The sequence below is a fragment of the Elgaria multicarinata genome, chromosome 3, assembly GCF_023053635.1.
Source record: "Elgaria multicarinata webbii isolate HBS135686 ecotype San Diego chromosome 3, rElgMul1.1.pri, whole genome shotgun sequence".
Classification (NCBI taxonomy): domain Eukaryota; kingdom Metazoa; phylum Chordata; class Lepidosauria; order Squamata; family Anguidae; genus Elgaria; species Elgaria multicarinata.
Genome location: NC_086173.1, coordinates 61,348,380 through 61,365,195, shown reverse-complemented (window position 1 = coordinate 61,365,195; position 16,816 = coordinate 61,348,380). Strand labels below are relative to the sequence as shown.

Sequence of the window (16,816 nt, the reverse complement as noted above, 5' to 3'; positions counted from 1 at the left end):
AACTCTTACCCCTGTATCCATCACTAAAGCTGAATTGGCTGGCAGAGGTCCATTGTTGGTATCTTCAATTTCTTGCCAAAGAGTGCCAATTTCATAACAAAACACAGTGAGATACAAAACAACTAAGTGCAGAGTTAACACTACACACTGCAGGGCTAAAAAAACCCTGAGCTAACTGTAACATTACCTGCCAACTGTACAATGTCAGCTGAAATCTGAAAAAGGCAACTTTGTAAAATGAAGATGAAAGCTTGCTTAATGGAACACTGGAATAGGTGCCACTTTTGTGGAGTTTTTGGTCTTATGCTACAGACTGTGCTTAAGGCAATAGGTGTAGCTTATGAGGTTAGGATTAGCTGGACTACACAGTTCCCAGCTGTGCCCCATGTATTTTGAGGAAAATTGAAAAGTTGCATTTATCGACTTGGTTGTTCCTGAGTAAATGAAAAATATAATGCTAACATAAATTTGGTGGCTTCTTCCCTTCTATGTTAGATCCTTCCATGCCTATAGGAATATGCTCTTGGGAGCACAGCTCTTGCTCCAAGCATCCTTAAGGTGCCTCAGCCAGATATTAACCTCAGCCTGCCTCGGAGGCAGACCTCCCCTCCTGCTGGCCCATGTTGAGCAAAGCTGTTCAGAAAGAATGCAGATAAACAAACTATCATGTCTAAGGAGAGTAGAATTAATGCCTTCCTGCATTAGTGGAATATTTCCATGATGTTCACCATGTTATCCTAGCGGCCCTGTTAACAACATATGCAATTGCCTGCAAAAACTAGGATCAGCTACCACTAATTAGAAATAAAAAAACAGGATGCCTCATGCACAGGATATGTTGCATGCAATCAAAGTGAATAGATATTATCCAAGAAGACAATAAACTGATTCATTAGAATGCAGATGACTGCAATTTGATTACCCCATGCCAATGTGATCTTGCTAACAAGTGTTAATGATAACTGGGAGCCTACATGCCAAAACCTCCATTTTTGCATTGCTTATTCATGGGGAACTGTGGTGTTGCTATGAGACTATATCCCTTCCAGCTTACTTTAATCACATCTAACTGGCAGCACATTAACTGTTTAATGAACCAGAGTCATTTGAGGGCACAGAGGCATTTGATGAAGTGGCACAGTGGAAGAGGGTCTTAATTACACTCCTCGAAGGTATGGGAGCAAGAGAGTCTGTCCTGTATACATGTAAGCTGAGCCTCAGTGGTAAAGTTGGGCACACACATAAGTACACATGCATTTATATGGATTTAATTCTACAAGTGCTTTTTAGCTGGTTTGTTTTATTTCAGCTATGCAACGGAGACACAGCCAGCAGTGAGTCTGGAAGAGAACCTGCAGGGGAAATTTTGCCACTTTCGGGGGGGAAGATGTCATGAAGGAGGCACCAGCACCATGGACAGCACCCAGGGAACTGATGGGAGAAGAAGAAAGATAAGGGAAGGTGAAGTCTGTGGCTTTGTGGATTTTGCTGGCTGACCTGAAGAAAAGGTTCTTATCCAAATCCTAGTTTAGTTGTCTTTTTTTCTTTGAAATGTTGTCTGGGGTTCTGTGGGATAATTCACCAAATTAACCACCACATGTTGAAAAAAATAGGATATGTGTATCAGGCATAATTAGCATGTAGGCGAACATGCAAATGTTTCACAATTTAATTTAAAGTCTAATGCAACTCTTCCCTTGCATTCCACCTTGCCTGTTCCTTTCTGTTTTGGGGAAACAAAAGCCATACTAGACCACACATAGAATACAGGAACTGCAATGTCGTCCACCTCCTTTCCTTTCTCATCTTCTCCCCTGCCTTCACCTCCCTCTCTTCTCTTTGCCTATTTTCTACTTTCATTTTGCCTCCTCATGGCCACGACTATGATAATCATTGTCATCAGCATCCAGCTTTTCTATTAAAAACACCTAAAGTGGCTTAAAAAGAGTTCCAAAAATATACACGTAATACAAAATACTCATAATAATATTCTATATTCTGCAAGCCACCTTCTCCTGCTCCAAGTCCCTCCTATTCTCTGTGCTTTTCCCTCTCATGATATTTAATCCTGCCCTGTTCATTTTGCATAGGTGGCAGGTCTCCTCAGCCAGGTAACCAGCTTCTGGAATATTCAGGATTGCTGTGGGATGAAGGGGCTGACTCATTTATAGGTCATTGGCAATAGCTGCTGAATAGTTAAGGCCTTAAATATAATGTGTGTGTTCATACATACGAGAATCCAATGCTCCTAATGCTTTTTACATTAACCTATAGCCTGAGCAGGAGATGTTAGAATATGAGAAACTTGGCGACTGATTTTTCTACCCATGTTTAAAGGTGCTGGATACACATGTTTAAGAGTATTTTTTTTCATTATAAAGCATAATTTGTAATATATGTTCCTTATTTTACAAAGTTCATTGCTTAAAAAACCATAATACCCTTTGGAGAGACGTGAGCACAGTAACATTCTATCCAAGTCCTGCCATTGCAGATATCTAATATACAGTTTTGGACCCGTGAATGGTGGTGAGTCAAGATCTCCGAAACCACTCTGGGACAAGGAATGGTTTTCTCAAAGTTTCCTGAATATACCTGTGTGGAGCCCTAGTTTCTTACTATTCTCTGAGGGAAATTTTATGTGGAATTCCTTCTGATATCAGAAGGGGCCAGAGAGAAGAAACTGACGTCAGAAGGGCTATATGGGGAAACATCAGCTTGCAGAGACTGAGGGTAAAGGAAGGGAATGGCAGGAAATGAGGCCTTTTGACAGACTTGAGGAGAGCTGAGAGTCTCAACTGACAGTACATTCTAAAGCAGAGAAATATCCCTCATTTTGTAGCATGAATTACCAGGAAATAATCTTGACAATATATTCTGCACTTGTCTCCATTTTACAGAATTAAGGAATGAAGTTTAAATGCCAAGGAGCAAGGAAACGGAATACTGAGCAATTCCTCTGTCAATGATCAGCCATGCTAGCCTTGAGGATGTTTCCTGCTACATAATAATGCAAACTCTGTAAGGATTGACTAGTGGCTTGGAACACAGAACACTTGCATCCATGCTTTGCTAATGATTTGGGGTGAGTGGGGGCTGTGTGAAAGAACATGGGGAGGAGAAGGAACCCCCTCAAATAGTAAACTTACACTTCTGAGATTTTGTGCTTATGATGGACATAGCTGCAGCTCAGGCCTGCATATTTTGTGATCTACCAAGCCAAACATGGTCCACAAACTATGTAAAGCATTTCACCAGGGCTTGATAAACCTCATGTTTTATAAAATTAGCCTGTAACTGCAAAAAAAGTTGTCAAACATATGGCAGACCACAGTATATGGCCATGGATTGTGTTCAGCTTAGTACTTCACAAATTGTGCAGGCCTGATGGAGCTACTCAGTTTGTAGTTTCACAAACTCAAACCAAACCTGATAATCAAACTTGTATTGTTTAAAAATAGCTTCTAGATAGTAATAGAGATACTGTAGCTCCAGCATTATCCATTGGTGCCATTAATCCCTTTGGACAGAAGGTCTGGCTCTGGTGTACTTAAAAATGGTGAATAATGAAATTTCTAAATCTGTATTAATATATGAACTATACCTTGAATTATATAGAATGTACAGTACTTGTTCATTCAGTTCCCAATGCTCAACTGAGATTGAGGGCCAATTCAGAGGTAACAGGAAACTGTGATTTCCTGCTATTTAAATGAGCCTGCATGAGCTTCAGGCTCATGCAATCCCCTCTTTTTCACACATTATAGTAGGAACATAACCACAGTTCACTGTGCTAACACTGGAGAACTTCAGTTTGATTAAACTATAGTGAGAACAAGCCAAGATCAAACAATGGTTTCAGATCCTATCTTGTCAAACCATAGTTTAAACAAACTACAGTTTGGACATCATATGGAACTATGGTTTGTTTAAAAGTAAAAGTGTAAGCTTTCAATCTCCTCCGGAAGTATATGAGAGAGGAGCGTGGGGAGAGGGAGTGGATGAGCCCAAGGCTCAGGCAGGCTTGTTCATGTAGTGGAAACCATGGTTTCTTATGTCTAAACCTGGCCTAAGGTTAGAAATAAGAGGGCTTTATTTGTAATCTGAGAAAATGGGCTATGTATCTACACAGGCAATTGCCATATGAACTAATTGCTTACAATGTGCCTATTTTTCCTCCACACATGCAGGGCAATCTTTACTATGTCAGCCTTAAATGGATATTATTTTGTACTGCACAGACTCCAGGGAATGGAAGCAGCGCAAGCAGACTGAATAAAGCAATTGAACATCATGCGGAGCATGTTTTTCTTATGTGATTAGTTTGAGCATTCACATCCCCCTCCTTTCAGCAGCTGAGATGTGGACCCTGGTGCAGGGAGAACTGGCATCACCAGGTGGCCTATGGTTTGAGAGCTCTCCCTTAAGTACATTGGAACAAGAGCACATTCCCAACCCATGGTTTGGAGAAAACGCTGTGCAACAATTTTATAGACTGAAATGTCAGGCTAAGATGACTCATCCAGCATTGTGTCATACCAGAAACATAAATCAACCTAGCTCAGGAACTTGGGGAATGTCAAAGCCCTCAATTCATCTGTTTGATATCCTTGGTATTTACCATGTCATATAGCTTGTTTCCTCCGCTCCCCCCCCCACAACATCTCCCTATTAAACAGCTACTCAGTCCTTAGAGCGCAACTATACCACAGAAGACAGCTGGGGAGGGGGCAGCACCTGTGTCCTATTGCAAGGAAAAGCTAAGCGCAGAATCAGAGACATTCAGCTCCAACTAACATAGTACTAAACACAGTAAATTAATGCTAAGTGGAAGCCACCGGGGATAAAGCCATAACATGAAGCTGCATTTCTCCAGAGGGAGTTATATCAGGCAACTGGAATGATGGTAGCTTATTTCCTCGAGCTGCAGTTAGTTTGTTGAGACAGAACCATCTCTGTCTACAGGTAACAGTAGTGAGATATTACAGCCAGTACAACAATTATGGACAAAGTGTGTGTGTGTGTGTGTGTGTGTGTGTGTATATCAGACATATATGAGATATGTCTGATTACAGCATTAAAAGCAGTAGAGTCAGATAAGCGGGGCAACACTTACACAGTTATGGCAGTAGCATGCAAATAGCAGCATTCGCCAATGGCTCAGGATGTGTATTCCTCAAACCCACCAGTACAGTTTTCCTTGCAATTGGCTTTTTAAAAAATACATACATTTAAAGTACTGTTGAGAGTGTAAGAATTGTTGTGCTGGATCAGGCCAAAGGTACCCACCTAATCTAGCATTCTATTTTGGCAGCGGCTAACCCGGTATCTCTAGGAAGCTCACAGAAACAACACTGCTTACTCACAAACATTGAAACAGCTCAAAGTCACAAAGGCCAGATGAATGAGACACAGAACGTAAACCTGCCATACCAGATGCAGCTTGCAAACAGCTTGCCAAGTCTCACAGCTCAAAAATATATGAACCTAATAACATATATGAACTAGAGTAACAAAGAAGGTATAATTAGATTTAGGCTGCAATCTGAAACATATTTACTGGAAGAATGTCCTACTGAAATGAATGGGGCTTACTTCAGAGTTTACATACTTAGGATTGGGGAGGGTCTTAAAAATAATTTGCATATTTGTAGGTGATATTTTTAAGTCTTTTCATTATCCAGGAGGACTTGAAAGTTAACTTTTCTAAAATAATAGAATTGGAATATAATACCTGTAATTAATTACATTACTAGAGAAGTTTCAGCATTCTGGGGAAAAATAAATTTCAGAATGACTCCTAATTAAACAGTGAGACTTGGCAATACTTGATAAAGCTAGATAGCAAAAGCTCATTCACCACATTCCTGTCTTTCATGGAGTCACTATCACTTACACATTTTTTCCAGCTCCGTGTTCTCTCCTTTGCCTTCCTGCCCTGTCAACCAGGCCTACATTTCTAAGCAAAGGTCTTCCTTAACTTTCTCGGTGTAGAAGGAATGAAGGTAATATACAGCAAATTTGTTGGAAACAAACTTAAATGCCTGGGACATAACAAGAGATGCTTTGGCGAGTTTTCCTATAGCTTTCTACATTGACTTTTAGGATGCCTTGCATTGTGCTTTCCAGCCCTGCCTGATCTCTCTGCCACCCTTGGCTATAATCTCAGTGAAAACCTTGAAAGGGTAGACTCAAAGGAAGTTCATACAAGTCCATTTTCTTAAGGTTGTTTTTTTTGTCCAGATGTTTTCTCTAATTCCCTATCAGTTTCGTGCTGCATGTCTCTGCTTCCTCCTGTGTACCACCCTGCCCCACAGGAGAGTGCAATCCTATGGGTTCTGCCTTCACCTCAGAAAACTTTATTTGAACACACAAAACACAGACAATACACAAACATATATTGGTTCTTCTGTGACAGTTCGACAGAACTCACACTGCTTTGGACAACACATATAAAGAAAAGGTATTCTTCCATTTGGTTAAACAGCAAGAAATGTCAGAAAAAGAAAGTTTTTTTTTTTTACAACTTGTGAATCGTGAGCATCCATGAGAACAACAACAACAACGATGGAAATATGAAACAATATGTCTCCACATACAGTACATTGTTTCTATAGAAATAGTATCTCCATATACATCTATAATATAAATGTACAACAATCTCACAGTGAGTCAGCAGGAAACAATGTTAGATTAACAATGTGGCTTGTGCCTGCCCAGCAGTACAGACCACCATCAATGCCCTAATGCGCCACAGAGTGAGGTGGACCCTGGAGAAGACTTGATGGTCAGCTAGCCTGGAAGTAGCCAGTGAGTGGTCCAGCATAGAGAGGGCTGTCCCTCTCTCCCCTCAAGTCTTTCAAGAAGGTTAACTCACTCTTCAACAGTCTGAAGGCAACGGAATGTGCACAAGAAAGTTAAAAACAAGAATTCACATCTTATTGTATTAGAAACCCACCCACAGAGGCAACAGAGTGATTAAAAGAAAAGCCATCAAGGTTCTGGTAACAAGAAGCTCCTGATTGTAGCTGTGAGCGTCACCATGACTCTTAGATGGTATGGTATGTATAATTTGCTATTTCACATCACCGCATCAGCACATTCAGCATAGTACTGCATACAAATTATGTTACACAGAACATACACAGTGCAGGATATGGATACTGACATGTTTTCAGATTTGTACAATATATATATTATATATGTGCATATATATCTTTATATTTCTCACAGATCAGGTAGACACACAAAAATATATGACCCTTAAGTAAATCACTTTTAAAAAAATACTTACAATATTGGAGTGGGAGGAAATATATCTAAATACAGTGCACTCCTGTCATACTGAATATGCTGATGCAAATTCAATAGAAACCGTGAATAGTATGAGCAGTAACCTTATGGCATAATCTATAAGGAGCATCTCTTGCAGAAATCCCATTGAAATTGCAGAAGTGAAAAGCTAGAGGAGATCAAAAGGCCATCTAGTCCAGAGACCAGCTACATGGCAGGGCCATGAATCCACTGGCACCCTGAAGATCAGCTTATGCAATCTAGACTCCAGCATGCCACAAGGAAAGTGCAAGTGAACCACAGAAGGTACTCAAGAAGCACATATCTCTAGATGACTCATGCGTGAGAGCCAAGCAACATGTTCCAGGGGAAAGCAAAGCAAGGCAAAACTAAACAAAATTCCTGAGGCCACTAACCAATCTGACCAGTGAAGCCCTGAGCCCAACATCAAATCACTTCCTAGGCCAGATCTACACCATATGACACTTTGAAAACGGTTTAAAAACTTTATATGGAATGTGTCCTAGGCCTTAACAGTTGTCACTACTGTTATAAAATGTTTTAAAGCAGTAGTGTAGATCCTGCCCTATTGAGCTGAACAGAAGAAAAAGCAACAATCCCCAACTACACTGGTTTGAAGGTACCTTTGGGCTATTTTAAAAACACATTTATTATGTAATGTATCAGTGGGAGCTGTGAACCTTCTGCTCTCCTGTGCAATTCCCATCCCGCCCCCCGCCCCTAGTGGGGTTTGTGTAGGAGATGTTCCTGTTAGATTTGCCCATAATTATTGGCATCCATTCCAAGCTGTGTCTGACATAAGCATTTGTTCATTTGGTACATGTTTAAGTAGTATGCACTATGCTGCCACAACAGCATCCCACTTTTGGAATGGTGCCACCTTTTCATCCCCTGGTGGCATCACACCATGTTTCCTTGGCAAATGGCAGCAAGGCAGGCAGTTTGCACCCATGTACCCAGGAAAACATCCATCAGGCTTCAAATAGCAACAGAAGCCTGACCGCCTGCCATTCTGCAACTTCCCCCAGACACTCCTGCCATCCCTCCCTTGGCAGGACTCAAGTGGCCACCTATAGCACTTTATTGAACTTGCAACGCTATGTTCCAGCGTAAACCTATGATCTTTCACACTAATACTGTTATCTGGCGTCACACATAACCAAGTTTCCAAGTGAGAGATTGTATTCAAACACATCTTTTCTATTTAGCAAAAAATGGTTTCCACTGTACCCTTGCTGTGTCCTCTTCCTAACGTGACAAATCCAGAGGAGATGAAATTATGGAAATCTGGACCTCCACTTCGATAAATATCCTTTCCATAGTGACCTGCCAAGGAAAGATGAGAAACAGCACATCACCATATGCAATTTACCCCCATCCACCACCAGTTCAACAATATCCACAATTCCATCTCTGAAAAAGAATGTAAAAGGGAAGCTACAGTGCAATGCAGTACAGTGCCCTTGGAGCAGAAAGGGATTGGCACAATAAAGTCTCATATCCTACCCTAGTCACATATGTGTCAACCTCATGCCCCTTCCCCATTTCCGCTCCTTATGCATCAATTCTGGACCTTTCTCCCAACATTTTCTGTGGGGAAGGGTCACAGCTCACTGGTAGGGCACCTGCTTTGTATGCAGAGTTGCAGATGGTCCCAGGTTCAGTTTCTGGCATCTCCAGGCCAAGCTGGGAAAGACACCTGTCTGAAATCCTGAAGAGACACTTTAATTCAGTGTAGACAGTACTAAGTTGGATGGACTATGGCCTGACTTGGTGTAAGGCAGCTTCCTATGTACTTACTGCAGACCATTAGCTCTCTGCCTCTTTTTCTGTTCTGCACAACATCTACCCAACTGTTGAAACGAAGTATGTATTTACAAGTAGTGGCACTGATAGAGGGTCATATTCAAGGCAATAGAGGATCACTGGGCATCTCCTAGGTTAATGCCACTTCACAGGCATTCCTCATAATGAATACTTATGCCAAAATATTCATATGGTCCATTTGTAGTTTGAAGATAGCATTTGAGAAGCAGGCTCTTCCGTTCTCTGAGAGCTCCTTGGATCATATCCTTTGGAATAGGAATGGGACATAGGCTCTGGAACTCCAGTGCACCACTGGTTTTTCCAGAAGGCCCTTCTCGGAATGGGGGTGGGGGAAGGACTGGCCAAGGCCCTGATGCCATGCCCCAAAGTGGCCAATCCAATAATACACCCATGGTTCCCTCCATGCCCTTATTTTACCTTTGGATTAGAATGAGAAGTGGAATCAGATTTGGCTCAGAGGCCATCACATGCTGACACTATTCTAGATGCCACACTCTAGACTGGGGCACATTTGAGAACAGAGCAAGTGAGCCACAATATTGGGCATGAGAATCAATGATGAATTCAGTGAATTCCTAATTCAAGAAATTATTGTGGCATGGCTTCTATTTTGTTCTTGTTTGCCTACCAACCACTAAGCATCTACTCAAGTTGGAAGTCAGCTAAAAGAATGGAACAAAGACATACTGGATACAAATCAGCAGGCTCCCCACATTTCTTTGAGAGTTGCAGGGAAGGTTCATTGTGAGACATCATTTGAAATAAGCATCTGAGCAGAAATCATATTCCTTCAGGAGAAAAATTAGTGTTGGGTAACACATGAAGAGATCATAGAATCATAGAATAGTTGAGTTGGAGGGGGCCTATAAAGCCATCGAGTCCAATCCCCTGTTCAATGCAGGAATCCACCTTAATGCATGCCTGACAGGGGTCTGGAAACAAAGCCCTATGAAGAGAGACTGAAAGAACTGGGCATGTTTAGCCTGGAGAAGAGAAGATTGAGGGGAGACATGAGGGCACTCTTCAAATACTTAAAAGGTTGTCACACAGAGGAGGGCCAGGATCTCTTCTCGATCCTCTCAGAGTGCAGGACACGGAATAACGGGCTCAAGTTAAAGGAAGCCAGATTCCGGCTGGACATCAGGAAAAACTTCATGACTATTAGAGCAGTATGACAATGGAATCAGTTACCTAGGGAGGTTGTGGGCTCTCCCACACTAGAGGCATTCAAGAGGAAGCTGGACAACCATCTGTCAGGGATGCTTTAGGGTGGATTCCTGCATTGAGCAAGGGGTTGGACTCGATGGCCTTGTAGGCCCCTTCCAACTCTGCTATTCTATGATTCTATGTAGTGCCCAGAACTGGACACAATGCTCAAGATGAGGCCTAACCAGTGCTGAATAGAGTGGAACCAGTACCTCACGCAATTTGGAAGCTATACTTCTATTAAGGCAGCCCAAAATAGCATTTGCTTTTTTTGAGCCACATCACACTGTTGGCTCATATTCAGCTTGCAATCTACAAGTTTGTTTCTCTCTTCCAGGGCATTAGCTATCCCACCCAATTTTGTGTCATCTGCAAATTTGATAAGCATTCCCTGCACCTCCTCATCCAAATCATTAATAAAAATGTATAAGAACACTGGGCCCAGGACTGAGCCCTGCGGTACCCCGCTCATTACTTCCCCCCAGTTTTAGAAGGTACTTTTGATAAGCACTCTTTGAGTCCGAATCTATAGCCAACTGTGGATCCACCTAATAGTTATTCCATCCAGCTCACTTTTAGCTAGTTTGCTAATCAGAATGTCATGGGGCACTTTGTCAAAAGCTTTGCTGAAGTCAAGATATATTATGACCACAACATTTGCACAGTCTGTGAGGCAGGTTACCCAATCAAAAAATGAGAACACATTAGCCTGGCAGGATTTGTTCTTGACAAATCCATGCTGGCTTCTAGTAATCACTGGATTGTTTTCAAGGTGCTTACAGACTGACTTCTTCATAATCTGCTCCAAAAAAATTCCCAGGGATAGATGTCAGACTGACTGGGCTGTAGTTCCCAGGTTCCTCCTTTTTGCCCTTTTTGAAGATAGGGACAGCATGAGTACTTCTCCAGTTGTTCGGCACTTCACCTGTCGTCCATGATTTCGCAAAGATAATAAGACAGTGGTTATGAGAGTTCTTCTGCCAGCTCCTCTATTACTCTTGGGTGCATTTCATTGGGGCCTGGAGATGAGAACTTGTTTGTTTCTCTCTCTTTTGCTCTTATAGAGAATTACACACACCTGCATGCATGTTAGCCCACATGATGGTGGTGAGGTGGTAGCATTCAACATCATCCTGGGTCCACATGTGGATTTTTAGCATATGAATGTTTAGAACGTTGAATATTTCACCTTTCTCCTGCATGGAAATTAGGTCAGCTCTAACTATAGGGCATACAAAGCTGCCCTGTAATGAAAGTTAAGTGTTATTGTTTTTAAATGGACTGGCAACTGCTTCTTCCAACTCGGAGTTGTTGCCCAGTTCCCTTAATCTGTCTACAGGGAATAAAATTATTTTCTACAGTGCTACTTGACTTAGGTTGCATCTCCTGGGTCTTATCCTATTACTCACAACTGGGCTGGTTCCAACTGCCATGCTTGGTTCTCCTGAGATCAATTCCATTCTTTCTTTCTTTCTTTCTTTCTGTCTATGTCCCATTCCTATTCCAAAGACAAAAACAAAAAACCCCACTCCAACAACAAAAAGTAGGTAGGTTCTGGAAGACAGTGGTACAACACTGGGAGAAGAAGTGCTTGCCCCATACATCTTTATTCTATCCTTCAAGAGATGGAATTAAATCACAGAGAAAAATGACTTCCTCTCCCTCAAAGGCTGGGCAAACCCTTGAATGGATCAATCTTTTGCTCACCATGCAACAAAAGCCAATTTCTTCAGGGCATTCAGCTCAAAAGGGAAGCACTCTTGTTGCAAATACACACCCACCCCTAAGTAAATTGCATAAGGAACAAACATGGTTACAAATGTCAATTATATTCCCAGCTCAGGAATAATGGAATTATTAGAGCTGAACTAAATTGCTGTTATCCACCTTTCAGAAATGTTATTCCTAAACACGGGTTATAAAACAGGGAGCTCTTTGGGTACTTCAATTCCAAGTATATAATCTGTATATAAAGAGCTTGACCTTGAATCTACCACCAAAAAAACAAACATTGTGTGCACGTGTGGGGAGTGGGAGCTTCCCTATACATTTGGGCCCCTGCGTTGGTGATTCCCCCCCTCCCTTTCCAGTATTTGGACAATTTCAGTGGCTTAAGACAACAAGAATTTAGCACAAACAGTCCTAAGAAGGTGTGGGTTCTGTGCCTGCCCCAGGAATGGAAGGAACATCTATTTATACTGTCAATCAAGCACAGCCACCTTAGAGGAACAGCTGCAGCTCACAGCCTACGGAAAATGAATTCCCCAGGGCTAAGGAAGGGCATTTCAAGTGCAGAGGGGCTCCCAGGCAAAATTGCTATCACAGCTGACTACCAAGGATGACCTCAGCTTGGGGGAAATGATCTGCCTGGAGAGGGCTGGACACTTCAGCTTCCTTTCCTGCAGGGACTGATTTCCAGTCAACTTTAACAACTTTCTGCTTTGCCTTTGCTACACATGGGGAGTGTAAATTAGCGCAGATTGCAGGGATAAGACAGGGCATGTGCTGTCAGAGGCTCCAGGAAGCACCGCAATTTGTTTTGAAGGGAAAAAAGTGGGGGGAAGGGAGGGAAGCTAGTTTAATGTCATAAAAGGTAAAGAAGGTGAAAGGTCTGAGGTGCCAGGGTGATGTGGATAGTAGTATAAGCAAGAAAAAGAAATTATATATAACACAGTTATCTCATCCAAAAGCCCTTTTATATTAGTTTTATGGTCCTTTAGCAGGCCCTCCCCATCTCTCCCCCAACCCACATTGCAACTGTGAGGGCTTGAAAACTCTTTAAAATAAACAAAAACAAAGCATAAATGGAGATTTTTGAATAATGTTGCACATACATAATGCATAAACCCTGCTCGACATCAACTATCATTTTGTGGTTTTGTGATGTAACGGTTACAGGGGAATTCTGATGGCTCAACGAGATGCTGACTGAGCTTGCAGATTCAAAAAGATGGGAGTAGTCTGCAAATAGTACAGTCTATATTTATATAATTGCAACTGCACATTTTATCCTTTGTATAAATGCACACGGTCATGTAAACATCTGTTCTGCTCTGCTCACAGTTTTGCTTTGCTTCTCTGTCCACTTCTTTCACATACACCCCACTCCTCACCACTCCTATTCTTTCTGATTTGCTCATTATTTCAGAAATAGACTCTTATTCCTTCAGCCTCATATCTGCATTTGTCCCAACCCCATTTTCTGCATTACCCTGTTCCCCTACTCATCTCACAAGCCCTGCCTGCCCTTCAAAGATTCTGTAGCTCAGCCTTCCCCAAGCAGATGCACTCCAGATGTTATGGACCAAGTACCATCAGCCCCAGCCAGCATGAACTATTGTCAAGAATCCTGGGAGTTGTAGTCAAAAAACCTGGAGGGTACCAGATTGGGGAAGCGTTCCATAGCTGACGTGACAGGCATTATCAGAGCATCCTAGAATGAGCATCCTAGAATGTTGCAGAGCAAGGACATCCTGGGGTTGCGGGTGATAGAGTGACAGTGTAATAGTATACATGTCTGCTCTCAAGTATGCCCCATTGCTTTCAGTGGGATGTATTCCCAGACCGTAGGGTTGCATTGTGGGATTGTAGCCTGAGTTACTCAAGGCCACAGAGCAAGTCTATAGCAGAGTTGGGCATTGGGGATTTATTTGCCACTCGTCAATTCTCCAGTCCCGCTTTATCCTTCTTTATCATCCTGGACATGATGCCTAATCAGAAGCCCCCTGCCACGACGTATGATTCTTGTTTCGGAATGCAGAAAGTAATAGAGAATACATAGAAAATATATACACAATTGCATCAGGAGGAGATAGCAATGCCACCGAGGTATTCAGCCCTCAGGGATAAGCAACTGTTTAATGGTGCACTGGAGGTCAATGGCTGGGACCCCAGAATTTATTCTCATCTAAATGAGCCTGGGCTCTTTAATAGGTAGGTAATCATGATGCTGATTACAATAATAATAGTTAGCTTTTATACAGCCGTTTACTGTCTCATGTATATACAACCTGTATTTACCATTCCGACCATGAACTCTTATTACAAAGAAATGAGATTTCATGCCTCTTTTCAGGAGTCCCCCCCCCCACATACAGCTGTATTTTATATGTTACAAGGAATATGTGGAAGGACAGAAACACCTTTCCCCTGAACTCTGCACTCATATGCCAGGCATAATCCCAGGCCGTTATGCATGCAAACCTCTTTGTGAAACAGTCCATATCTACCAGATCCTTAAAACGCTCATATTTATTGAGTAATCCTCCAATGTGGAAATTTAATAGAAATTTAAGTTACAAACCTATCCCCACTTACCTGGAAGCAAGCCTCACTGAAAGAGATTTACTTCTAAGAAGACATGTATAGTACTGTGCTGCTAGTAATGAAAAAATGAGTCTAGTGCAGGAATAGTTAGAGCTGAGGAATATCACACAATACAGGTTTTCCTTTCCATACCATCTGTACCCCTACATAATAAGCAGGGGAGGGATTACATCTTTGAATGTTGCTTCACAAAAAACCTCTTTGTACATAGGAAAACAGCATACCAGAGAGAAGACATCTTTTTAACATGCTAGTTTTCTATATGCGGGGTGTATCCCCTGGAGGGGCTTTCAGACATTGAATCCTACCATGAACTTGGTGCAATCTAGGAAAAACTGTGCCACATTACTTTACTGCCTATTAAGACTGAGTTGAAACTCTTGTAGAGAACTGTCATCTTGAAATGGGAGAGCAGGTTAAAAGGAAAGTGTCCCCAAACTCATCTTCTTCCATTGTCACTATCTGCTTTCCAATGGCAATGGTGGCAGCACTCCTCCTCTTGAACAATGCCTAGAGCAGGGGTGGGCAGCAGGTGGCTCTACAAATAATAATAATAATAATAATAATAATAATAATAATAATAATAATAATCCACCTCTCTGTTTGGATCGAGGTGGGGAGCAATTGATTAAAAACGTAGTACACATTATTAAAACATCCTAAAAGCATCCTAAAATTCCACTAGGTAGGCCTGCCGGAAGAGATCAGTCTTAATAGCTTTCTTAAATGCTAAAAGACTTTTCAGTTGACGAGTCTCCTCTGGCAGGCCATTCCATAGTCTGGGAGCAGCAGAAGAGAAGCTCCTTTTCAACTTCAACTCCCAGCATTCCTGGCCATTGCCCATGCTCACGGGGACTTACGGGAGTGGATGTCCGAAACATCCAGTGATCTACCTTCTGCCCACCTCTGCTCTAGGAGGACCAGGAAGCACCACCTTCACCCTGACTGGCTTGAGAACAACACTATATTCAACTGGCTTCCTCCGCTGAAAATCACTGAAATGACTCCCTGTTAAATGGGAATGGGGCATTTGGGCTCAACCATATACAGTATGTAGAATAGTTTTAAGCTCAAAAACTGTGATCTAAGCTCTAACTATGAAATAGAGTGAGCAGTCGATTACAGTAACATATTCTAAAGAATGGCTTTCTGCTCCTAAATATGTTATATTAGGTAGGGATGGGATACTCAGCAATTTTCAAACTCACCTAAATTATCCAAAAACCAATTCAAAGCTCATTATGTCATTGTTGTTGGCTTAGTTTTTGAATGGGTTTCTTGGCTCATTTGAACAGGAAAAGTGAACATTTCTGTGCATATTTTTCAAGTGTGCTCACTTTCCCTAAAACGTGAAAATGCTTCTTCTTCTTCTTCTTCTTCTTCTTCTTCTTCTTCTTCTTCTTCTTCTTCTTCTTCTTCTTCTTCTTCTTATTATTATTATTATTATTATTATTATTATTATTATTAATATAAAAATACACATTTAAAATGCACATTTTTAAAAGATGCATATTTTGAATGTGATCACAAATTCCGGAATTTGCAACTATTTCTTGTAAAGGAAGCACTCCTGACCATGTTTGGGACATGTTTGCATGATTTGTGAACAGAAACGTAATTCTTGATCCTCAGAAGGCACTCTTCTGTGCTCCTCAGCTCCTGAAGCAGACAGTGGCTGGGTTCAGACAACACAATAACCAACTGTGGTTTAAGTAGTCAACTGCCAGTTGAGTGGTCAATGGTTGGTTAGTGTGTTGTCTGTCTGGCTCAGTGGACTATTTTGCAGGGTTGAGTGGACTATTTTGGCTGGCTACAGAATTCACAGGCAAGAGTTGCTGGGATGGCACAGGGAGGGGGGAGGGCAGGGAGAGGGGCTGAGGCTGTGTCAGTCAAATGCCAGGTTGACTATTAGTCCACTCAACACCAGCTCCAACCACTCGATAGTTGTGTAGGAACATGTTGGCTGGGTTCAGATGACATGATAATCAACGGGGCGGGGGGAGGAAGGAGGCAACTGTCGGTTGAGTTGATTATTGTGTCATGGGGGGAGACAATGCACACACAACTGACAGTATGCTATTTCATGATTTTAATCAATGGAGAAAAACAACAGGCTGCTCCATTGCTTATTAAATAATCAACT

General features: G+C 41.8%; 1 protein-coding gene across 3 annotated transcripts in view; it reads right to left on the bottom strand.

The window, feature by feature from the left end:
• The window catches only part of SHISA6 (shisa family member 6), a 304,834-nt gene that overhangs the window by 236,442 nt on the left and 51,576 nt on the right, over window positions 1-16,816 (bottom strand). For all 3 annotated transcript variants that reach the window (XM_063120436.1, XM_063120438.1, XM_063120439.1), the window contains exon 4: window positions 8,545-8,640. In XM_063120436.1, the coding sequence (XP_062976506.1) occupies window positions 8,545-8,640 (96 nt within the window). The remainder of the gene's footprint in view (window positions 1-8,544; window positions 8,641-16,816) is intronic.